The following is a 27,181-nucleotide window of genomic DNA, read 5'->3' as shown; positions in this document are numbered from 1 at the left end:
TCAGACAGCACTTTCCTGGTGACTGGTAGCTAGGAAGGTACCAACGGCCCTAGGATGCGGGGGTCCACCTTCCCTGGCCCTCTCCCCACCCCTTCTTAGCGTGCCGTACACACTCACGCCCTCCCCGTGCTGTGTGGAGGGGGCAAGGGTGGACGTGTGGCCGCGTGCGGGAGGTATCGCGCCCGCTAAGTCATGCAGGGAAGTCGTGGTTTTTAGACAATACTGTGACGGGCCCAGGTCGCCGGGATCCAAGACGCCTTGATGAATGTGGGTAGCGAAGGCATGGTGAGGGGGATGGGACGCTGAGGAGGAGTGAGCAGGATAGATGGAATGAGAGGGATGACTAAGGTGGTGGCTTGAGTGGGATAAGTGAGGGGGATGAACTGTGTGGTAAGGGTGAGGGGGATGGGCGTGGTGGCTGGGATGAGTGGGATGGATGGGCTGTGAGGGGTGGGTGAGGTGAGTGATGTGTGCTGGGTGAGGGAGATGAGTGGGATGAGCGAGGTAGGGAGGTGGGATGTAGTCGGGGTAAAGGGACGTCTCCTCTTCTCTTCTAGACGTAATATGGGGCACTTCAGACCCCACTGCCCCCTCCTCTTCCCCTACCTGAAAGACAGCAACACATTGATACACGTTAATGGGAGAAGGTGATAAAACTGTCAGATAAAGATGTAGTACCAACACACACACACACACACACACACACACACACACACACACACACACACACACACACACACACACACACACACACACACACACACACACACACACACACACACACACACACACACACACACACACACACACACACACACACTGACCTGACATCCATTCTTCTTCGCCTTATCTCGCTTCCACTGTCTTTAACACCCTCGCGTTCACCATCCCCTTTCACTCATTGTCGCAGTTTATCATATTCTTATATTCACACACTCATATTCTGACTTAATTCTGACTTACACTTTCACTTATACTTCTCTCATTCTTTCTCTCATGCTCATTCAGAATATCTGTCACTCCCTCACCTTTATTCTTTCTGTCATTCAGCCTTTCATTTACACGTACTGTCACTCACTTTCATTGTCACATTCACTGCTCCTAATTATAGCCATTCTCTCGCACTTAAATGTATGCATACATATCTGTTTATTCGTTCACATCCTAATCAATCAGTCTGTCTGTCTATCTGTCACTGTCTTTCTATTTATCTATCTATCTTTGTATTTATCGGTATATATAAAATGTGTGTTTATGTAGTACGTATACTTTTATATATGTATATACTTGTGTACTGTAATAAATGTATGAGAGAGAGGGGGATGGGGGGAAGAGGTTACCTACCTTAGGGGTGTGAGGCAGTGTGGTAGTAACTCCTGCCACAGTGTTGCCCTGCAGTAAGGCCACCGCCTCCACACACCGCGCACCACCGCCACCCTCACTACCTCCGTCCTCACCTACACACACAAACAGCACACTATTAAATAATTTGCTGTGGGAGATTTTCTTAGCTTGAAAGAAGTCAGGAGTAAGGAGCCAAAGAACGTTAATAAGAGAATGATGTTTCCTCTTTTCAGATGTTTCTCAAAGTCTGCTAGGTATAGGTTAGAAATATTTTTTAAAGGATCACATTATGTCGTTTGGAGCGGCTTTGCGATATATCGATCAAAGAAGCAACTCCCTCATTACCCCCATGGCAGGAGCTTACAGTTGTCTTGCGTATTGGGATACCTTTTTTGATAATTGTGTGGAAAATTAGAAAGTGATGTGATGCATTATGTTGCGGTACTATCCAGGGTCACATCAGGTCTCAGCTGCAGCGGCAACCTCAGCATTTGCTTCAGTCAGGCAGTCAGGGAATCATGCAGCCCCTTGATCCCTTCACGCCACCACACTTGATCTCTGACCGCCTCCCTTGCATTTATTCTAGCAAGTGAGGTCTGTCAAGCTGGAGTAGCAGCTGCAGTGGAGCAGCCTTTTCCCATTGCTATAATGTTATCACTTACGTTTGAAAAAGTCTCGCGTAATCTGAATAAGTCTGTCTGAAGGAAACAAAAATAAACTGAAGAAAGACGCCCTTAATGACATCACCTCTGCCTTTAATGATACTCTTTCACTCACCTGTACCCTTAATGACATCACCTCTGCCTTTAATGATACTCTCACTCACCTGTACCCTTAATGACATCACCTCTGCCTTTCATGATACTCTCTCACTCACCTGTACCCTTAATGACATCACCTCTGCCTTTAATGATACTCTCACTCACCTGTACCCTTAATGACATCACCTCTGCCATTAATGATACTCTCTCACTCACCTGTACCCTTAATGACATCACCTCTGCCTTTAATGATACTCTCACTCACCTGTACCCTTAATGACATCACCTCTGCCTTTAATGATACACTCACTCACCTGTACCCTTAATGACATCACCTCTGCCTTTAATGATACTCTCTCACTCACCTGTACCCTTAATGACATCACCTCTGCCTTTAATGATACACTCACTCACCTGTACCCTTAATGACATCACCTCTGCCTTTAATGATACACTCACTCACCTGTACCCTTAATGACATCACCTCTGCCTTTAATGATACACTCACACTCACCTGTACCCTTAATGACATCACCTCTGCCTTTAATGATACACTCACTCTCACCTGTATCCTTAATGACATCACCTCTGCCTTTAATGATACACTCACTCAAAGGTACCCTTAATGACATCACCTCTGCCTTTAATGATACACTCACACTCACCTGTACCCTTAATGACATCAGGATTGCCGGAGTGTGAGTCGTGGCTACATTCGTCTTCGCTGCCACCCACATACACATTGGTCAGTGTGGGCGGGGACCTGTCCTTGGCGGGGATGTTGTGTGGGCGTGAGTGATGGGCGTAGTGGGCAAGGACCAGCCCAGCCACCACCAGGGCCAGCACGCCCACCACCCCGCCCACCACCCCGCCTATCACAGGGGGCACCAGCACGCCTTCCTCGGGGGGACCTATGGGGTGAGGCAGGGGAAGGGAGAAAATGTGGAGTGAGATCTGACATGGATAGGATGAGGAGAGAAAAACACACACACACACACACACACACACACACACACACACACACACACACACACACACACACACACACACACACACACACACACACACACACACACACACACACACACACACACACACACACACACACACACACACAAATACTCTTGCTAGTGACAGACGATTTCTCTAACCTTGTCCATTTGGCTTATCGATAGAATAATATACTTACGAGTATTAAAAACAGATTGAAATGTTTGAATGACATCTTGAAGCGAAGGGGTTAGCAGTGTCAATCCTTTAACGCCTAGATGTAGAAAACCTGTAGTGTCTTAGGGCCAATTCCTGAGTTAATTAGGGCAGAAGGGACTGTAAGCTCTATGACTGAATGGTCGGGAAAAAACGGCACTCTGAGTTCCATCCTTGCAGAAATCATAAATGTACAGCATATCCAGGCAGTAAAGAACATGATACATGACCATCTGACTGCTGAGGATTTTCTTACATAAATCAAGTATCATAACGGATGACGAAGGACCTCAAGAAATTAATGAGGCAACATTTCTGAACTGCAGATAATAATAATCTGTAATTGGAGGGATCAATGAGGTTCGTGGTGATGGCTTCAGTTCATTATCGAGTCTGTGTAAAGCGTCCCCATCACATGCCTCATTGGGCAGCGGCAATTACGACGAGAAGAGGCAGTAATCAGGAGAAGCAATTAATCCCAGCCAGAGTATTATCGGTCAGTTAGCCTAGTGTGAGAAGTCTGTTAGAGCACGTAACTGAAGTGGTCGTCAGGCAGTATAATTACCCATAGTTAATAGGTATCTTCATAAACAAATTAAAGCAGAAGTAGAAAGCTCCCAGACAGGGCATATCTCTGCCAGTGCCAATAAAATAAATGATAGACTGCTGCATTTCCTCTTTACAACTAGTCCAATACTTTACGGCCTCACTAGTTAGTTAAATCTCTCTCTCTCTCTCTCTCTCTCTCTCTCTCTCTCTCTCTCTCTCTCTCTCTCTCTCTCTCTCTCTCTCTCTGTAACAATCTCAATCTCGGAGCGCATACCACCCACAATAAAAATAAAAATATTTAATTCATTCCTGCATCCGGATCTGGATCCACCTCAAAATCTGACCAATTTTTCCTTGATCTACTGCACATACAGTATATCCGTCAGATCTCACTGAAATCCGATAACAATTTTGAAATACCTTGTATACAAACAGACTGACAGACGGGGGAATACATACACCTCAGTCCAACTTCGTTGGCGGAGGTAATGGCGTAACTTATGCCATGAACTAGACATACAACTCTCTTTAGGTCGTGTCTGCTTATAGAACGACATGAAGTGAACTTAAAAACTGGAAAAATCAAGATTGTCAGCGAGATTCACGATTGGCACCACTGAAAAAGAAGGGGGGGGGGGGAGCGGGAGATGGTTTAACCTACACTTCCGATAAAATATAATTAGCATAGTTTTGTTAGTTTTATTATATGAAAATATAGTAGCCTAATCATTTTGCCACTGCGACTAAATGAATTACTGAGCCGACAATTCTGTTTATTGACGTCATGATCCGCTTTGAATAAGCCAACTTGCGACTCGGAGGCAACCGACAACTTCGAAGATTTTCTCGGCTGCGTATATTATCAGTCCAAGTTTTAGATATCATCCTAAGATCTCTGAAGTATATTTACTCGATATCCATTTCCTCTGTCCCAACAATAACCCCTGGCGTGCCTATACACTGACTCACCCATGCGTTTCTCTGCCACCTTCATGACGTCGGCGTCCAGACTGACGGAGGCGCTCTGACCGCGGGAGTTGGTGGCACGGACCTTGAGTGTGACGCCCATCCCTGGCTCCAGTCCCCGCACCACGAACTCTGGCGCCAGACTGTACCGCACATCAATATATGTCTTCTACATGCAGTCATTCTGAGTAACTAAAAATTCTGGCTAGTGACAAATTAGTTTACATAAATGAAATACACTGCAATCTAATGTGAAGGTATATATTTACACATATCAGTACGGTGCTTCAAAGCCGTGCGTCCTGTGTCAGAATGCTTATGACGAAAACAATGATATCTTTACATTATTTGTTTTTATTTGTTTCTGTACTGTTTACTTGTTTAAATATTCTTCTGTAATTATTTAAGAGTACCTGGATGTGTTTGAGAGAAGCACCCCCTCATGCCACGCCTCCATAACAAAGTGCTGCGGGAGGCCTCCGTCTGGTCCAGGCCAACACGCCACCACCAGCGCGTCGCTCGTCTGGTTGGTGATGGAGCAGTTGCGGGGAGCCTCGGGGGGGCCTGGTGGGGGAATAGGAGGGGAGAACAGGGTGAGAATAAGGGAATATGGACCTGATGGGGGTAGGGTAAAAGCATGGAGATATCAAAACCGTTTGGCGTATGAAAACAGTTAGGACAGAGATATCGCTAAATGTAAGCTAAGAAGACCATCAAGTGTAAAGCATAAATCTGTCCTCCGTGTCACCCCACGGTTCTGTTGCTCAGACTCAAAAAAACGTTATTCAGGTTTATACTAATTCAAAGAACAAACCTTTAAATGTACCGTACCCAAGCTTAGCAGAGAGTTTCTTACTAAACAGCATGACCCTTTTTCGGGGGGTGGGGGGTTTAACTTTTTTTCATTTGTTTATATGATAGGTAACCTTCACTTTTTTTCTTTTCTTTTTTTTCCGAGCGGTAATATATAGCGGTACATGTCGTATACATTTTTAACTAAAGCCCCATTCTACAACTACTTTCAAATATTGCATCGTCTCTTACATTCTCTTCGCACGGTACGTCTTTTGAAGTACTTAATCTATTGTTCCTCGTACATTCACACTCCCTTCATAAACACATCATATTCTCTACACAGTCTGCTACATATTTACTTCCTATACCTCGCCCAACCTCTTATACCCTCTTCATAAACGCACATCACAACTTTTCTTTATCCTCTGTTTACTGTTTACCTACTTTTTGTTTACCCACTGTTCTTCTCGCACTGACAAACACCCACGCCATTGTCTAACCTGCTGGGATGAGGTGTATTACGCATGGTTCCTTCTGAATGCCTATCACGTTGGCGGCCCAGCAAAGCAGCGTGCCGTAGTCCTGCTCCCTAGAGGCCGTGTAGTTAAGGTGGGACGAGGTGCCCTGGCTCTTGATGGCGTGAAGGGGAAGAGACTCGCCCTCAGAAGACCCGTTGAAGCGCCAAGTGAAATTAACCTACACAAGTATAAGAGAAGGTAGAACGTGAGAGGAAAAACGACCTTTTGTCTGCAATAAGAAACATTCCGTGTATAGAAGAAAAAGATGAGGGTTGGGTAAGGAAAAGGTAAGAAAGTATTTTTAATTATTTAGCGAACGGAAAGTAACTAATAATGACTACATTGTTAGAAGTTAAATGATATAGTGAACTAGATTTTCAAGAGATTGTCAAAATGGTGAGTTGCTACGTCACAAACTAATTCATGAAAGTAGAAACTGACCTGGGATGAGAACGCACTGACCTGGCAACGGCTTGGGTGAGGCTGACGAGTGAGAACTACTTACCTGGCACTGACCTCAATGAGTAGACACTGACCTGAGTGGGAAGTACTTACCTGATACTGACCTGGGAGTGGAAAACACCGACTTGGTATGGGAAGGAAATAATATAAAAGACCTAGTTTAGGATGGCCATGACCTGGCACTAACCTGGGGTGGGAAAGCATTAACCTGGCACACCACCTGGGCACTCTCCGTCTTGGCCACGCCCTGGGTCTTCCTGCCTGGGGTACTGCAGACGGGGGCGACTGTCGGGGAAACACTAAATCGTATTACCACTGTTCCCATTTTACGTGACTATTGTAATATTTCCAGCATATACCATAAATCTCGCTAACTTCATCACTGCCAAATAAATCTCTTCTCATGAATCGCCTTGGAAGATACAAGAATTTTTTATAATAAGGTTATCGGCCATGCTATTCGTCAATGGTCAAGTGTTCTACAACCAACCAACAACTGCCGGTATCTCATGCAACATCTGACGCTGTGACTAATGTAGGACACCCAGCAATTATGTTTTAATTAAACTTCATCTTACGTTTGTACCTTACTCAATTACACCATGCCGAGGTCACTGACTTGTAATTAGCTGGTAATGATTAATTAACTGCACGTTCACAGTTCTCATATGGTGTAGATATGAAGTAATTTAACTTTATATGCTGAGCTAATCCAATACACATCCTGCTACTTAATACTTTCAGACTAGGAAATATTTGGGTGGGGAGAGACACTCTTGATTCTGAAATACGTATACAAAACCAATACAAATACATGACAAGGACGCGTGATACCAGCGCACACATGACACATACATAACACTGATTCCCAAAAGACACTGACATCCACGTAGAACACTAACGCATGACGGGCACATAAGGCCATTTTTTGACACGTGGCGCTAATACACACGTAAGTCCGACTTATCCACAAACATATAACACTGATTCACATGATCCTGACATTTTAACATTAATACACGTTATGCTGGCACAAGAACGAATGCTCATCCAGACACATGACACTGATTAAACAAGATTACGACACAATACCTCTGCTGAATTTGGCCCTGACACTTGACCCTAGCACTGATACATGACACGGTTACTCACACATAACGTTGAGGGTGACAGGGTTGCTGACGCCCCGGCCCTCCAGGTTGTGGGCGTCACACGTATATACGCCAGCTCGCTCTCGCCTCACCTTCTGAAGCACTAGACTCTGCTCCGAGATGAGAAGGCCTGCGCTACGGTTGCTCTCCAGTGCTTCACCCTGCATCGTTACAAAGGCGTACTGTGACGACTTTTGTTATTGATGTATGTTGCTCAGTCTCATGATTCTCTCTCTCTCTCTCTCTCTCTCTCTCTCTCTCTCTCTCTCTCTCTCTCTCTCACACACACACACACACACACACACACACACACACACACACACAGTCCCATTTTACCCCATACTAACGGGTCCCTCGGGGGTAAGTAATTTTAGTCTGGAACACCATCTACTCACTCTATATAGTGCCGCCATTAGGTGACTCTGTACTGGGTGACAAGCCAAATGGTTTCCTGTAATCAGCTTCAAGGAATCCATTTGCTGCGCTGGGTGGTAACCATATAACCAGATGACGCATGGTGGTATCGTGGATTAAGGCACTTCAACCGAATGGAGCCTGTAAAGGTTTCAGTGTGAAGCTTGGTTCAGGTTTATTGCTCACATAATGCCACTCAGGGGCAGGTGAGCCTGGTCACCCTTGCTATACTTATTGGTAGTGTGTAGCCTAGCCCCGGGTCCCGACGATTTTGATGGAACAAAAAAGGATTAGATGATGGAAGGGAGAAACATCCAAGGGTATACAGATGATCGACCTACGCCCCTCGTGGCATTGCATGATGGAACAAGAAGCGATGTCAAGGCCCAGCAAACCCGTCCCCGGCAGTCATTTTAGTGATGACGTCTAAACACAACAGGATATCTTGTCAAATATGTCACACGTCAAATTTGGAGTAAATCTGGTGAAAATTGACGATTTTATGCCCATTTGAAATTTTAGGTCCGATCCACCTGACACTGACCCACCTACCGCTAACTTGGGGGTGACCCTCCTGTTGTAATGAGGCATGTTATAGGATGCAGATTTGAAGGATGCAACTTTAGGATTTGGTTTCATGTCGGTATGACGAATTTGAAAGGAGTTATTGTGAAAAAGTTTTTTTTTTTTTTTTTTTTTTTTTTTCATATTTTATGGCCCTACAACCTGAGCCTTTGCCCATTTTGGCCCAAAACTTGATCAGGTGATCAGAAGGTCATAGAACTTCATCCCTGAAATTTTAGTCAAAATGGCTCCAGTAGTTTTCGCGTAAAGTTGTTAACAGACAGACAGGCAGACAGACAAACAGACAAATAAACGGACAAACCGAGTGAAAACAATACCCGTCCCCGGGCGCCTCCGGGGCAGGGACGGATAATAACCTCCATCCTGTTTTTGAGGACTTGAAGAGCTGCACTTGACCTTCACCCAGATTCTTTCCTCTCACAACTAGATCTCCAAGTCACTTGAAAATATATACATGAATCTTTTCTGACACAGTATGTCTGGTGAGAGGAATATCTATAACTTTTCGAACGTTGTAATTTTGTTCTAAACGTGAGTGTGTTTGTATGTGCAGGTTGATACGTGGAGGTGTGAATGACTGCCCTTAAAAAAAATATGTGGAGGGTAGAGTTGAATACTGTATGTTTCTGGGGATGAATATGTAATGGGGAGGAACGTGAGTGGGTTGAGGGGCAAAAATTGACAGACAAACGTAAATGTGGACCCGAGGTGTTGGTGTGAGGAGAGAGGGAATCTTATTTCGACATGAAAGGGAAGAGAGGAATTAAATGAAAAGGCAGAGGCTGTGGTACATTCTCTGGCTGTCCTTTGGTGTGGTGGTGGTGGTAGTTGCGGTACTTCTAGTGTGAGAGTGGTGGTTGTGTGACAGCGGTGGTAGTAGTGGTAGTTCTTTAAGTGTGAGTGGTGGTTGTGTGGCAGCGGTATGGTATGGGTGTGGTAGTAGTGGTGGTTCTGCAAGCGTGAAAGTTATGGTTGGCTATAAATGATGGTACTTGTGGTAGTAAGCTAGTGTTTGTACTGTTGGTGGTCTTGTGGTAGCGCTATGGGTCTGGTACTGTGGTAATGATATGGTGGTATTGATAGAAGCTGTGGTTGTATGGTAGTTCTCGGGCTGATTTGAGATAGTGTTGAAGCTGAGTTAGGTACTTTATCAGAGGCGGCTGTGCTAGGGATGGTAGGCTATCTGTGTTGAGATATGGAATGTCAACGTTAATGGTATCGTAACATAGGCAGGGCGATAATACTGTTACTAAATTGATGTATAACCTGTGATGGTTGTAATAAGCTTGACGGTTGTAGGAATTTAGTATGTGGAAGTTGTAGTAGTATTAATTGGGCATGACGTGTGGCAATTGTAATCACTAGTAGTCGCAGGTGTGGTAGTTCTGGTTGTTGTGGTATTAGTTGATGGAGTGATAATTGTGGTAGGTATAGCAATGGAAAAGAGGAAGAGGTTGAAAATGAAAGGTTAAGTAAAGAAGAGATGTGTAATATTCCACAGTGGCATTAAAACTTTGGTAACAGTAGTAGTTGTGTTCAGAGGAGGAAAACACAATGCAGTGGATACAGGAGACTCGCGTGGCACAGAAAATGTCGTAGTGATAAAGAAAAATAAAGGAAAAATGATAGTGGTAAACGTTGGGTAAGGTATGTTATTTGAGAGGAGCAAACTAGAACCAGGATTATGATGTCAGGAGACGTCAAGGATAGGAAAGTTGTGAGGGAGATGGTACGAGGAGTGGTAGTTGTGGTTGCTGTGGGAGGTTACGCAGAGGTAAGTGGAGAATGTGATCGATGGAACAGAAATTAGTCCTTACACTGTAGGACCGGGAGAATCTTGGGATGGGCGGGTTGACGTGTGATACTAGCTGAATGGGAATAAGTACAACAATGCTGGCAGCGATGTTAGTGGCAGGTTTAGCAGTCATGTAAGGTGTGGAAGGTTTCGTAGCTGTGGTAAAATGATGGGGACTCACATTATGAAACTAAATGGCTCTGTAGAAGGCAGGGCATCCTTAAGGTATACATAAAAAAGTGTAATAGTGATAAAGATTGAAAACGCGATACGAAGAGAGACAGGCTTTGTATTTGTGGTAGTTGTGGTAGTTTTAGAAGGTGTGGTAAGTGTGGTGCGATGATCTTGACTCACATTGTGGAACCAGGAGACTCTGTGGACGGGCGGGTTGGCATGAACGGTGCAGTCGAAGTAAACATCGTCTCCCTCCTTGATTGATCTCGGGTCCAGCGCTCGACCAAACGCCAGTTCCACCTCTGGCTTGTCTGGGGGCAGAGGGAGAGAGCGAGGGAGTGGTGAGAGAGAGAAAACTTGTGAAGAGAGAGAATAGGAAATACAGAAGACAAGATTTTCTGTTAAAAAAAAAAATAAAAAAAAAATAAAAAATAAGATCTAACCAAAGTTTGTGAGAAAAGGAGAGAAAACAGGAAGACCCCCCTCCATCCACCACACACTTTGGCAGAAACCCAGCCGGGAGGAGATGGAACACCTCGCTTGTTTGAGAGAACAAGATTGGAAATATTTATAGGAAAGGTAGAAGAGGAATGATTATGTATTATTTATTATCCAATTCACAAAACTGGAAAAAGAACAAAAAAAAAAAAAAAAACAGACCAAACAACAGTGGCAGAACGTTCCCATAAAATAATGATGCTGCTTTAGTGATGCAGGTGCTGAAAACTATTAAAGGTGAAGGTGGAAATACAGGTGAGAAATGCTACCGGTTCACAATAGTTACACTGTTTCCATGGCCACCTTTCTCGTATTTTAAACCACTTTCTTTCAGACAGCCATATTCATTCACAGACTGATCACCCTCCCATCTAATTATGATTCTCAATACCTAGTCTTCCCGCTATATATAAACTCCATTTACCTTCATTTCCATTCCGTCACACATTATCCGCTCTTCATGCAGTCCTCCCTAATTCAGTTTTAATACCCTCAAACTATACTTTTCACATGTTAATCATCTCCCGTCAGCGTCGCTCCTTCAATCATCCTGACCATTTCTTTATTCTGCTAAAATCTCATCCAGTCACTCTCTCCTCATTGATCCTTCCGCTCCGTCTAATATTTTCCTCCCTCATCCAATCCTCTCTGGCCGCGCCTAATCCTCTCTCCGTCTAATCCTCACACCCTCGACCCTCCATTCACTGCGGACCCAACTTGTCTCCTTTCATCTCCGTCAAGCCGCTCTGCCAGCCTTTCACACAATCTCGTCCCAACTCCCTCACGGCTGGCGGCGTCAACACTATACACAACTTACACCAGATGGAGAGAGGAGGAATGGAAGTCTCTAGCCCGGCTCAGCGGAAACCCTCCTCTAATCAGGTTTAAATCGACGGGTGAGAGCAACAAATTTATATGCCAAAAAGAAATAACGAAATACTGGGAGCCTTGAGACACTGTCCTTTCCAAAAATTGAACAAAAAAGTGAAAATTTAGTCTCGTTCATTTCGGAATGGTTGGATACATAAATTACAGACAGACAGAAAGACAGACTGAAGAAGATAATTCCAGAGTCTATCAGCTATGAACATGAAGGACGGAAAATGCCGGTCAACTTAACAGAATATAAACATGGCCAGAAATAGGTCAAGTGTATAAGGGTAGACGGGTGTAGTGTACCCACCGTCATGCGGGAAGGTTATTGACAGAGAGATCAAAAGAAGCGGCAGTAAGTTTGTTGTGGAGAATTCGTGGTAGGATGAAGCATAGAGAAATACTACTCTTGAAAGGTTTAGCATAACAATTATCGTCCACAACAACAGCTAGAGTACAACCAGACAGAAAATTTTGATGGAAGAACACAAGTAGGGAAAGAATCAATAACAGGATAACTGAGGCATCTAGAGTGCCTAATACAATATCGAACGTCTCACCAGAATCCTGAAAGGAGGTTAATCTAACATTTATCACGTCCTCATAATGGAGAGATTAATTGAGTGTGTGTTTAACCCCTTCATGCAATATGTTTTTAATCTCATCACCAGGGGAGTTTCTCAAGATGAATTATATCTCAAGGTAAATTAAAGGTAAATACGCTGGAAACTCACAGTGTACGGTGAGGACCCCCGAGTCTTCCAGGACGGAGTTAGGGATCTCGGGGTTGGAAGCGCTGCACCGGATCCTCTTACCGTCGTCTTGTCGCGTTGGTGAGAATTTGATGGAGCCCGTCGTCACGTTCCCGCCGTTCAGCACCTTCAGGATCACAACGAGGAGATACACAACACATAAACACTACAGTACCTTTTTTTCAGGTGTTTGGCCTGTTTAATAATATGATACACACACACACACACACACACACACACACACACACACACACACACACACACACACACACACACACACACACACACACACACACACACACACACACACACACACACACACACACACACACACACACACACACACACACACACACACACACACACACACACACACACACACACACACACACACACACACACACACACACTTATTTATGAATATACACACAGATGTAAGAGACCGTTGTATGCTTACGGTGGTGGTGACGTGGGTGTTGTTGTGGGCGCCCCTCCACCAGGTGATGCGGGCGGGCGGGCGTGACCCCACCACCCGACACACGAGCTCCACCATTACGCCCGCTGACACCCTACCCACCCCGCCCACTATCTCCACAGACAGGGGTCGGACTGGGGCAAAAGCAAGATTGAAATGTATAAATGTGTCTGCAGGTTTTCGAGGAATAAATTATGCACTTCTCTATGGTCGTCAACATAACATCATTCACAACATATATTGGGTGTTAAAAATATGTGTTTCCTGTTGAAAGCCATGGCACTTTATCATCACCAAAGAGTAAAACACTTTCCGCAATCTTACGCTGTCGTACCAAACACTACCACGCCACAAACTACCACACATTACTTTTTTTCACACTGTCACATCTCACACGTTCATCAAACTGGCTCGCCTTTTACTACTACACCACACACACTGCGGCACTTCTATTTGTCCTGGTCTCTGCCGTTTACTAGGAAGATAACAACTAGGGTCACGAAATACTCTCCATTTTCCTGATTTTGCTTCCTTTGCCTTCAGTGTTCGTCTCTTGCTTTCTTTCACTGGCTTTCTGTTCCGTATCCTGTTTGTCTTCGTATTTTTCACTGACCTTCCTTTCTTCTCGGTTTGTCTTTCTTCCCTTCTGTCAGTCTCTTTTCCGCCTTCGTTTTCCCGTTTTTCCCCTGCCTTTAATTTCCACATTTCACGTTCTCCCTAATGACTTCTTTCCCTTCATCCTTTCCATCGTGTCCTGCCTCTCTTCCCTGTTTCACGTGACTCTCACTCCATAACTCTCCTTGCCTTCCCCCTTTTCTCTTTCTCGGCCTCTCCACTCTGTTTTCTCTCCCTGTCCTTCCTGCCTGTTCCCCTCTTGTTTCCCCTCCTGTGTTTCCCACCTTTCCTCTCTGAATTATCTCTTTCCCTTTCTTGGCATTCTTCAGTCTATTTCCTTCCTGTCTTATCTCACAGCTATCCTCTCTTTGCTTTTCTGTCTCCACTTTTTTTTCTTTCTCTTCCCCACTTCACAGAGGGTCATCTTAGGTCATCCTTAAATCTCCTCCTCTACGTTCACCTCATGCTATATTGACCTCTTCCCCGCCTGATAGTCTACAGCTTTTCCTGACCTCATTTTCTCGTTTTATTCCTGGACAACACTATTACCAACGAAATGTCCATCGATATTTATAGACTTTATACCGATTTACGCCTCTCCCTGTGCCACCAGTCTCTGCCTTTACTGATCTCACCCTCTCCCAGCTTTAACCTCTGCCTACCAAGGTCTCTACTGGGGAAGACTCAGCTCCCCTCTGGCCCTGTCTTCTACCTCTCCATGGCAGTGTGTAGCTCCCTCTGTCTCGCCTCCACCACCACCCCTACTCTCTCCCTGTCATATACCCCTCCATGGCAGTGTGTAGCGCCCTCTGTCTCGCCTCCACCACCCCCACTCTCTCCCTGTCATATACCCCTCCATGGTGTCCCCTCCATCAGCCCAGCCTCATACCTCACCCGCCAGAAAGGGGAGCCACAGGTCGGCCAGAAATCACCCCGGGCAGTTGTACATTTTGCCTCGCCACCCCGTCCACCCATACTTTATGACGCTGTAAAGATGCGACTCCAGCAAACTTGGAATACACAGAAATTACTCTTCTACATCCCATATTATGTAGTGTACAATGACATTTTTATAAAGTCATCAGATACTATGTACATTCTCTAAAGCTTTTATATTTTATCACTTCACATTATACGAGTCTACGTAACCAGTATCAGGAAGGGTGATTTATATTGTAATGTAATCCTCCTTATTTTGCTGACAGAGAGCTTAATACATATCAGTCTCATTCGAGTCATACCAAAACTTTTATTGAAACAACTATACCAAAACTTATAATATTTCAAGCAGTAGTACATTACCTTCTTTTTACGTGGAGTTCGAGATAGTATAAACAAACCTTCTATACCACAACTGAATTAAATGATGTACTTTTATCCACAAAAATAAATAAATAAAATAATTAATAAAACGGATACATCTCATTCAGGAAGGTGAACGAACGTGGAAAAATATCGCTGCCTGTTCTATATTCACACGGATTCGTATTGGCATTCGTGTGTTTGTGTTTCATTTTGCGTTTCAAGGTTGGTTAGCCTATTCACACGACGATGTCCGGTAGGAAATTAACATACCTTTTAAAATTTTTCACTCCCTTCATGTTCAACGCCTATCAGTGTTGCGTTGCAAGATGCTGTTTTCTCTGTTAAAGAAAAAAACTACTTCTCCCTGTTACTTAAGCCAGATTATTCACAATGTAGCGCAGGATGGTACTGCAGGTAAAAATTAAACAGGACAGGGATTCTTGTAGTCGCCTCCCTATGTGTGTGCGCCAATCACAGGCTCTTGGCTCTGGTGTAACTCTCCACTATTATCAAACTGACACTTCATTTCCAAACAAATGTGGGTATAAATCCGCTAGTCCAATTAGTTCACTGGTAGTCTTTTACGCCATCCCCTTCACGTACGTACATAATCCCAGGAATTAAGACAACGACATGCCTCGCACCAGAAGCCGATAACGCTTATTGGATTATGTTCCAGTACTTTACACCCATTTGTTCACTTATTCTTTTAGGTATTCGCTGATACATAAAGTTATTCTGTATGAAGGCTTACTTGTTTTTGTATTTCATTCTTGCTCTCCTTAAACAACTTTATTCGACATAGGGGAGATTTCTCGTAGTGATGGATTTTAAACAAGCTCCATAAATCCCTTCATTATGATGTTACTTTTCTTGGACAAATTCTTGTTACCACAACCTTAGGGGATATATCGTTTTGATCATCTGTGGTGATTAGTCGATTTTTTTTTTTCTTTTACGCCGTCTCACCTATTTTCGGTAAGGGCTAAGGCGTTGCCCCTGGGTAGAGGACTTAGATTTTGGATCGTGTAGCACTTTATGACCGGATGCCCTTCCTGATGTCTACCACTGACCCTTGGGTGGACTCGAGCCTCCAACCCTTCGGCCGTATACTGGCAAAGAATAACATACAAACGGTGTTATATTGAACTACGACTGCCAGTACGTGAACTTGAATCCTGTCTTCCACTAATAAAACAAGAAAATTGCCTTGTTATCTCCGTGACACTTCCCCTACTGCCGTCTCTTACAGCGAAGAATAACCAGTGCATTTCTGTTGTGACACCCAAGCTTTCTTGTGCAAGTGCTTAAAATATTGCACACTTTCCGGACTTATCCCACGAGAGGAAAGGAGAGGTCACATTAAATTTTGCCCTACATTTTCTCATCTGTTATTTGTGAGCATTTTAAATATAAGTTTCAGTATGCTGTACAGGAAAGTTTGTTGTGTACGGGAAGATACTTTGATCTACAGACGTGAATATCCATTCTTGTTAACATCAGACAATTCTTTCCTGCTTACGAGCGACTTCGAGGTTGGGTTGTTAGATCAAGCCTTCATTAAGCCTCTCACTACAGGTGGGAGTCTCCTTAACTGACTGTAAGCATTCAACTCTAGCCGGATTAAAATCGTCGCCTCAGTAGTGCAGGGAAACTGGCTTGGACACGTCTCCTTCCTCCGCACTACTTAAAATGGAGAGTGGGAGACGGACCACCTTAGGATGACACCCTCTGACTTTGTTGTGATTCCCGTGGTGTGTAACTTTTCTTAGTAAAGGTTAAAAAGGAGAAGCAGGTTGTCTGCACGATTGTCCTTGAGTGATGATAGGTGAAAAAATCTAGTGTGAGTGAATGAGATGGCTTATTTTTCTTGGTCCGGCTGCTATCTCTTGTGTGAGAAAAAACGAGCAGACATTTGTTTCCAGTAAATTATGAGGACGTTTCCTATTTTACGTTTCCACTAGTTACCTCGCCTACATCCTTTCTGTTGTGTTCTAAAATGTTGCACTAAAATTGTGAAGGCGACTCACGCAGGACGTCGAGGGTGAGGGAGGTGGAGGCTGGCTCGGTGATATTATTGTTGAGGGCTTGGCAGGCGAGTGTGGCGCCCTGTAACCTTCTGGAGGCGTTGACTGTGATGCGGCTCTCAAGTCCATTCTCCCCCATACGACCAACCTGACGGAGGCGCAGAAGGTGGGGATTTGAGATAGGGTGGCTTGGTGTTCAGGGCTGGTATTAAGTGTGAGAGAGGGTGGCTAAGTGTTCAGGATTGGTATTAAATGTGAGAGAGGGTGGCTTGATGTTCAGGACTGGTATTAGATGTGAGAGAGGGTGGCTTGGTGTTCAAGGCTGGTATTAAATGTGAGAGAGAGTGTCTTGATGTTCAGGACTGGTATTAGATGTGAGAGAGGGTGGCTTGGTGTTCAGGGCTGGTATAAAATGTGAGAGAGAGTGGCTTGATGTTCAGGACTGGTATTAGATGTGAGAGAGGGTGGCTTGGTGTTCAGGGCTGGTATTAAATGTGAGAGAGGGTGGTGTAGTGTTCAGGACTGGTATTAAATAAAAGGGGGAATAAACTGAATGGTTAACATTTAAGAAGGTGACGTCTTTCATATTATTATTATTATTATTATTATTATTATTATTGTTATTATGCTACCTGACGATAACATACATCTTACCATAACCACTTATTGTTAAGGATTATAGAGCGTCCCTTAACATCCCGTTTTTATTAAACTTCTTTTATACATAACTTTCCCCTTAATGCTAGACTATTTCCGTCCAGCTTGAGAGAGAGAGAGAAGAGAGAGAGAGAGAGAGAAGGGGGGAGGGGGAGAATTACAACCAAAAAGTGATATACTGACGTTGTAAAGGAGACGTGAAAAATCGCTAATGAGGGAGAGGGAAGGGGTGGAAATGAGAGAGGCAGAGATTGAAGTGCTGTTAATAACAAGGCAGCGCTGAACTAATGTTAATGAGGTAGACGTGGCGTATGATTGAGCAGAAAATAAAAAAATGAAGAAACACAAAAAATCTGAACTACGTGATCTGATTGGCAAGAGCGATATTCCTTACCTCGCTAACCCCTTTGTTGTGTCTCTAATTCAGGTACTACCACAAGATAGTTTCAAGAAGACCCTATTTCAGTGAAGGAATTAATGCTATTCTCTTAAGCCCATCAGAGCAATAGTATTTATATTGTTCTTATAATGTACTAGACTTTTTTTGCCACATTAGGAGGAACCTGTCGTGACATTAATAGCATAAGTATAAGTCGCAACCCTGGGCTCATCTGAACGTGAAGCCAGTGGACTGCGTGATAAAGCTGCCCTCTTCCTGCAGCACACCAACCTCATTCCAGAGCTGGGGAGGGAGTTGAGTGACATTTGTAAAACTGGGCAGCGTAGCAGTTCAGTTTTATCGGTTCCTTAACACGAAGGATTCAATATTCAACACCAGCTCTCGTAACAAAGAGGCTTGGCATTTTTATGGGTGTAGAAAACATGCTTACAGTGCAGGAATATTTCTCCAAGTTCAGTTATAGACGCACCACAGGGAAAACGTGCATTATGATGCTGAGTGTATGGCATGCATGTAATATTGCCATCCGAGCTTAAGTGGTGTGATTTTAATAGTTAAAAAAAAAAAAAAAAAAAAAAAAAAAAAGTGTTCCTCTGACATTTTGTGTGCACGAATGTCCTTTGAAAAGATCACTGGCAGTAAAAGGTTAATCCTGCCTGCCACCTGTCGATGCCTGTCCCGCTATAAATGTTTGAATGTGTGAGTAACTTTATTAATGTGCACTAGGTATTCTGTCTTTCACCACTACCCCCCAAAAAATTGATAACATTAATAAGTAGATATCAGAGAAGATAACAGAGAAGAGGGTCTCCGACTCATGTCTGAAGTGTATTAAGGTAGTCTTGTTGTAGTGAGTATGCTGTGTCTGCGATGTTGTGTGTAGTTGTTAATGTAATTTCATCTGCACTCGGCATATGAAGCAATGTTTCTAGGCGGATAGGGTGTGGGAATGTCATGCGTGTAGGTTAAGGAGTGTAGGTGAAAGAATAGAGCCCTGAGGAACCCCATTAGGGAAGTTCCGTGTTCGTGACGACTTGCCCCAGTATGATAAGTCATCACGAACACGAAACTGAACTAAAACAGAGGAAGTAGAGGTAAGGAGTTAGAGTAATAGGGAAGGGTAATGAAAGGCGTAAAGCAACGGTAGCATCAAGTGAGGTGCAAAGAGGGAAGCAGAAATCAATGACAGGCGAATGGTGGCAGCAGCTGTCAGGGTCATCTCCCCGTCAGTCCAACACCCATCTCCCCGGCAGTCCAACACCAGCAAGTTTGGCAGGATAACCCAGTTCAGCCACGCCAGCATGCCCACCTTCGCTGCCTGCACACTTAGCATGATTAGTGCAGGTAGACAAACCAGCAGTAATCATGCTAAATCCTTCAATGATGGCTGTGTTAGTGATAGTGGTATGTGGTAATGGTGACGGTATAAGGGCTTCACAATTTAAAAAAAAAAAAAAAACAATGGGTAATGGTTTGCAGAAAATAATTGTTTATTCTGTGATGAAAGAAATAATTCCAGTGGTGTTCTAGGAAGTTATGACGATGGATATAGTGATCATACTGGTGAGTGTAGTAGTAGCAGTAGTGGATCAGCTGTTGCTAATGGTGGTGATAAAATCATTTTAATCTCTGATTTGGTAGTGAGTAAGTGAAACGCGGCTGTGTATGTCAGTAGAGTTTTGCTAGATCTGCCCCGAGGAAACTTGAACGAGATGTTATCATTCACTGATTTATCTTATAAACCACGGGTGGGAAGTTATGGGCTACTTAGAGACAGTGATGCGATTAATTCTGATCCTGGCATGATGGATAGGGTGGTGGTGGTGTTTTGATCCTGGCATGATGGATAGGGTGGTGGTGGTGTTTTGATCCTGGCTTGGTGAATAGGATGGTGGTGTTATTACCAGTGTTATGGCAGCGTACCGTATAACATGGCAAAGGAAATGACTCACAGGGCAATGGTAACTATACAACATTTGGTTCATCATACCGAGACAAACACCAAGTACTCATGTATGTATAAGACAGACAGACACCTTCCTCTCTCCTGGGAATCCCAAAAGGAGATAACCGTAACAGAAATCCCTCCTGGGTACCTTATCCTCACACACCGCTCTCACGCTCTCAGATACTCCTCTTCCTGTTTCTGCCTTTCACCCGTATACTGCTTCTCTGTCTTCTTCCTTACCACATCAGGTCAACCTCCACCAGCACTACACTCCATCTCACGTTCACAAACTTTCTTTGGCAGTCTGTATGCATCCTTTCTATACATTACGTCCATACAATCTACCCTCCTGCCCTTCAAACACGCCAGCCTACACCCAATCATGCCCTTACCTGCCGTCTCTTAGAACGGCCACGGGAACACTTCTAGCAGTAAATGTGTTCGTCCAGAATCCCCCCTTTCTTTCCTGTATAAACCCCTTCCACTCCGAGACCCACCTTGGCGCTTCCCGTCGCGCCACTGGTAAATATGGTCGAATAAACCCACTCTTTTCGAGACCCACCTGGTGCAGGCGCTCCCCGTCGCGCCACCAGGTGAGTGTGGGCGTGGGTGAGCCGCCGGAAGAGCCGCAGTTCAGGTGAGTTATCTCCCCCTCAAACAGCGGCCCCACAGACCCGTCCACCTGCCGCCCACGGTCGTCGTAGATGATGGGCGGACCCGGTGGTACTGTGGGACAGGGGACAGACGGGGATAAGTAACGTACAAATACAGACAGACACCTGCAGATACATAATTAGCTGTCTCAACTGAGCCCACAACAGATGATGTTTACTCAGCTGAGAGATATTTTAGCAGTCAGCGAGGTAAATGACATGATGTTAATGCAGTTGGATAGAGTATGAAAATGTGACGGTGGAAAAACAGCAGTTTACGTTGTGCATAACTTTAGGCAGAAATAAAGATAATGATGACGATGGTAAGGGAAGTGACGAAACTACTAATCACTGACAAACCAGGCTTGGAGAAAGGCAAATGATAGATATGTAAGAATTTATATCAACTGCATACCAACAAGCAGGATTGTGGTAGATGGTAGCGACCATCATCCACTCACGTAATGTAGTGGTAACTACTTCTTCCATAGGTGACTCTACACTGAGTGACAAGCCTGATGGTTTCCTGTAACCCAGGAAACCACTTACAACGCTGAGTGGTAACCATATAACCAGATAACGAGGTGTTGTGGACCCTACTAATGTGCTCCTGTTAGCTTGGTGGCGAGACGCAAATGTGGCGCCCATCCAGGAACCAAACCTTCACACTGATTCTCGTGCCTCGCTGTGGCGAAGTGCTGTCTCCCGCATGGAAACGTCGGTTCATTGCACGGGACAACCCTGTAGAGGTGATTGCTCGCCTGCGGTTGATAGGTCTGCTCGGCCAGACCGGAGTTGCTCTACAACAACAACCACTATTACTAAGACATGATTTAGCAGCTGTTCTCTTGTTTCCTGCAGTCTTGCACGACAGTAAAGTCTCACTCACGTCTTGTTACCGACTTATTTGCGAACCTCTTGGTAATAACCTTCCCTGAGAGCTTTCGTTATTCACTTCGTAAGTCCACTTTACATATTATGATAATCCTAAGGATGACTCTCTCATCTATACAGCATTCATTACCACGCTTTCTGTGTCCAAACTTCTTATGTCGTCATTCAGTACTCAGTGTGCCGGCCATTACTGTGCCTGAGGCCAAAATAACGAGGTCAGACACAGTACCAACCATTTTTCCAATTCTGTGACTGTTTTCCAACTTTGTAACATAGGTTATCGGTTCACTACTTTGAAAGTTTTGTCATCAGCTACTGATCCCTCAGTTTTAATTAATCACATTTTCCCGGACTCCAGACAATATCAACGTTATTAAATGTATAGTTTAATCACACTGTTAATGCACTGTACACAAGCTAAAACAATGCAAGCAGAATTAATGATTAGTCAACAAGCAACACAAACCCATACAGTGTTCCATAATGTTCATTGTGTTAAAACGTTTAGGTTATAGATGGGATGTTATTATGCAATTCTGACAAAGGGTGAAAGATATCATTACGGTATCTGTGTAACTAATTCCAGATACAATACAACACAAACTTGATAAGAACAAGTGGCAAGTCTGAGTGAATTCCTTTAAGAGAACATGATTACCAACTAAGCATTCAAGACAGAGAGGATAATTTTAGACCAAGTTAATGTGAAAAGAGTGTAGCGTTTCTGTTATGATCGCAGGCATAATACACTTCTCAAAGCCGCTGATGAGGCCGGATATTGAACCTGAGGGGGCCTAAATGAACCCGGAAGAGCCTCTGTGATGGCCGAGAATGAGATGTGATGAACCCGTGAGGCAGCTTCAGGTCTGTCGCACCTGTCGAATCACGGCGTTAATTAACCTGGATAAAGGTGCAGAAAAACACATAATTTCAATTTCAGTCCCTCAAATACCTTAACATCCACTTTTTTAAATTTTAGTGTTGTTTTTGTTCAGATTAAGAGACTTCTCATATTAAAGACGACAGAGACTGACTGATTAATTCTTACGGTCTGATGACTGTGATCTTCATATTATTATTATTATTATTATTATTATTATTATTATTATTATTTATTATTATTATTATTATTATTATTATTATTATTATTTATTATTATTATTATTATTATTATTATTATTATATTTGGTGATGATGATGACTGTTAGGATGCATAATCACCGACGCCTTGCTCCCACCTCGATATCTCCCGATTTAAGAATGCAGTGACAAAACCACCATCAAACTAGTCTTTTAACCTACCTCTCTCACTCTCTCAGTCACTCTTTTTCTCGTCACTCTCTGTCGCATGTACCGTTTCACTCTTCTTCTCCATTACATAAGCAGTCTTCCCATTCCATCATGTCCTTCACTCTCACTATTAAAAACTAAACCCTTCTGCATATTCATTCCTTAAAAGTGTCTCTAACAGCTCAGTGTATTTCTCTCCTACGTACGTACTCACTCGTATTAACTTTTTTTTCCTTTCCAAAATATTTCTTTCTTTATATACCATCCAATTTATCCCAGCAGCTGTTCTGAAAAATGTCATTAATTATCCACAGCCCCAAACCTAAAGTGCCTATTATCACTCATTGCTCAGGTGTCACTTCCACACCATTGTTTACATTTTCCGCTTGATCTCCTTAATTCATCCTGATTCTTCTCACTATCCTGTGTCCATTATAAAATTTTCTGTGTGATATACTTTCTTTTCAGGTACCATTCTGATGTTTTTCTTTACATTCACTTTCAATGATTTCAGGAGGCACTCTTTCAGTCGTTCTCTACTGTAAGACAATATCCTCATATTCTGCCACCAAAAACTGCATCTTCAGCATCCAGACTAGTTAATAGCGTCCTCCATCTGTTGCATTCTGTTGTAGTTCATCTAACGTACCTACGCCTATTGTTTATCATATCCATATACTCACTGACCATCCCTGTTGAATTAGCACATCCCTATCTCACCCTCCCATACATGCTAAGGTGTAACTGTGCTTCTTCCCCACCATCATACATGCATGCCAGTCTTCGAAAGAGTATTTTATCGTATTCAGCCAAGATCTCCGACACCGAATGTGGTCAGTACCCGCCACAGACCCATCCAATACATCTTATCCTAAGCTTTTCCCAAAATTATAAATGCAGTGCTACTCTGCCTCTTCGTCTTCCCCTTCTGAGTTTCATACCATCTCTGAACGTACCCTACCGATCAATACCGCACATAGTTACCACAGACTAATTCTCTTCCTCGCCACCCTTCCCTTCGTACAAAGATACCACCAATGACATGCTACGAAAGAATATTTTAGTCCCATCCAGAATTAGAAAGACTAAGAACGAGATACTAACCTATTACGGTGAGGTTGACCTTGGTAATGGCTGATGCCCTGACCTTGTAGTCGACCCTGCAGGTGTACACGGCCTGGTCAGCCACCTTGACGTCCTCCACCACCAGGGTCGGCGGGTCTGACATTATCCTGAAGAAGGCACGGGAACCCAGGTGGTCCTTGTCCGCCCACCGCACTCCCTCGTTGAACGGCCCAATTCGGGTGTCGTAACTGGAGACAAAAAAAAAAAAAAAAAAAAGAGAGAGAGAGAGAGAGAGAGAAACAGTCATGTAGGTAGAACGATAAAGACATAGATAGACAGGTAGATAAACAGCCTGGCAAACACAGAGACAAATATTTTTAGATACATAGGAACGAGAGCTGTGGTGGACTGTCTGGCCACCATACCCCTTAGATCGCAAGATCCACTCCGGGTGTCGTAGCTGCAAATAAAGCTTAGAGTAAAATAGAGCTTGGCTGATATAGTAAACAGGTAAACAGATACAGGATTAGCGATAACACAGACAGATACAACGTTAAAACAGATATAACGATAACACAGATGGGTAGATACAAAGTGAGCAGTACCGGTATATTGATAGATAAGTTGTTTACACAGATGTACGAAGTGTGATCATAAAGTTCTGACAGTGATTAGCATATTACGTTTTATGGAACATTAAACACATTTTACAATAATGTCTACCAAAATGCTTCCCACCTGCGTCCACACACTTGTTCGACAGTTCCTACCACTGATGAAAGCATCGCTACAACTCTTCTTTATTGAAACTTCAGGACGCCCATCATTTCAGAGCGGATATTTTCAGCCATGTCAAAATCTTCTTTCGTTGCAAAATTCTGTTTGGGGATCAGTCGAAAGTTCCACAGAGCTCAGTCAAGTGAATAAGGTGGATTTTTTTTTTTTTTTTTTTAACTCGGTCAAAAACTGCAAGGTACCAAGCCCTGTTTCTAGAAGGACTGTTGTGGTGAAGCAGCCAACCAGTTAGCTTTCCTTGCCACTTGTGTCCCATTGTGTCTTGCTGATGTATTGAAAGTCCCAGGCAGAAAACTGTACGGTATTAACAGGAGCACATCTGGGGAGATATTCTGTGTGGACAGTTCCTTCCATGTCACCTAGTGTAAGCAGCACGACCTTCGCTTGTGAACATACATACATGCATACATACACAGATATGTCTATAGATAACAGCCAGCTTGACAGAATAATTAATATACAGACATGAAGGCAGAAAGACAAACCGGGAGAGATATGAATACATTAATGTCACGTGTGTGTGTGTGTGTGTGTGTGTGTGTGTGTGTGTGTGTGTGTGTGTGTGTGTGTGTGACAGACAGAGAATAGGAATTTTACTACTTGTGAAACAACACAATTACCTTACGTCATTGAGTCTCACAGCGATGGCAAACCGTATTATTATTCATTCTTGTTACCGGCAGAAAATTTACCGCCTTAGGAGGAATTTCCCGAATTGAAGGAATAAGATGTAGATTTTATTCACCCCTTCAGTCTATGGGATCTTAAGCTGATTAAAATCGTCTGGAGGGGGCAAGAACTAAATGCAAATCACGTCCTCAGGCTCAAGGCTCTTATTCTCGTCGGTTAAGGAAGCTCCCTAACACCTCTTCTGTAGTGATTTATTTTTGGATGTGGCCGGTTGACATCCATTTGTACGTTATTTATGCAGAGTATGGCCATATTGGAAGGATTTATGTAACACAGAAGAGGACAGTAAGGTGTAATAAACAAAATAAATCGCTCAGGAAAAGGTATTATGGAGATGGAAATATAGGCATAGGGATTAGCATTTCCACACTTAGAAAATATGTCACTCATAGTTTTCATCAGGAATTCGTTTACCTTCATTAAAAAGTAAATAAATTAATAAAAAAACAGATAGAAAAATAGATAGATAGCTAGATAGATAGACAGATAGATGAAAATATAAGTAGATAAATAAAGAGCGACATCAGTGAGTGGATGCATGATGTAAAATAAATAAAACTGTCTCCTCTACTCTATGGCCAAAAATAAAATGGTAAGGGTAAAAATGGAAACTCAGATAACCATGGATGGAAAATCATATCATCGGAAAACATATTATACAAACGGTGGTTATGCTTTCTGGTTCCAACAAATTTCTGTAAAAATATGTGAATGGTCGACTAACTTTTATAATATGGTACTAAATTAAAGGTTTTGGAAATATGTGAAAAAGTTATGGTATATAGAACTGTTTCCTGTGTAAATTTTACGGTTGTATCAATAGGGGGAAAATTTCACTTAGTTTTCTTTCCTCTCACCTGTACCGAATTAAAAAAATAAAGAGTAATAATTATCAGGAGAGAGAGAGAGAGAGAGAGACCATAAACTACACAGTGATTTCCCTGCAGCAGCACTCAAATCAATCCAACAGTCCACCATCAAGAAGGTAATAACAGTGTTCGGTAAGCGAGTTATGCCAACACCGCAAAATGAATAGTACCAGGTAATCAAATAACAATCAAGCCAGGTGTGAATTACGAGTAGCTTCTGTTAGCCATCATTATCGTGAGTTAGGGCGAGACAACACGCTCTTGTGTGCAAAGGGAAGTTTAAGCTGTTCCGACTTCCGATTAATTTATTGGTGAAAGATGACTGGCTTTGAGAGACTGTTTTGTGCTTGGTTGGCGAGATGGGAAGGGGAGACCGAGGATGAGATGGAGGGATGGAATGGAGAGACAGTGCAGTTGAAGAGAGGGCAGCCTGAAGACGGAGACGAGTGGCATTGAGGTTCGTTTGTGGCCACCCCTTCCAAGATTAAAGCGTCTGACCATAAATACACTTCTGAGATACTGTGCACTTTTGTTGGGGTGAAATCAGGGATGTGATTGTGAGAGGATGACACTAATGTTTTATGCGATGTATTGGTGTTGTGATGAGGAGAGGTAGGTTGAGATGGTTTGGGCATGTGGAGAGGATGGGGGATGA

At 43.4% G+C, this 27,181-nt stretch overlaps 1 protein-coding gene across 1 annotated transcript; it reads right to left on the bottom strand.

Annotated features, from left to right (window-relative positions):
- Positions 1 to 24,339, bottom strand: LOC145400298 (adhesion molecule nephrin-like). The gene is made up of 14 exons (XM_080272855.1): positions 24,212 to 24,339; positions 20,833 to 20,996; positions 17,269 to 17,413; positions 13,301 to 13,452; positions 12,826 to 12,970; positions 10,901 to 11,031; positions 7,754 to 7,913; positions 6,789 to 6,886; positions 6,122 to 6,317; positions 5,240 to 5,390; positions 4,830 to 4,969; positions 2,765 to 3,016; positions 1,345 to 1,457; positions 1 to 606 (listed from the first exon to the last, which is right to left on the bottom strand). Exons 1-14 carry the CDS (start codon positions 24,333 to 24,335, stop codon positions 1 to 3), a joined length of 2,577 nt encoding a protein of 858 aa, XP_080128981.1. The 5' UTR covers positions 24,336 to 24,339.
- Positions 24,340 to 27,181: the final 2,842 nt, after the last annotated feature.

Source organism: Coenobita brevimanus, chromosome 51 (genome assembly GCF_032717465.1).
Source record: "Coenobita brevimanus isolate Jiangsu-jjx chromosome 51, ASM3271746v2, whole genome shotgun sequence".
Classification (NCBI taxonomy): Eukaryota; Metazoa; Arthropoda; class Malacostraca; order Decapoda; family Coenobitidae; genus Coenobita; species Coenobita brevimanus.
This window is presented reverse-complemented; position numbering and strand designations above follow the sequence as displayed.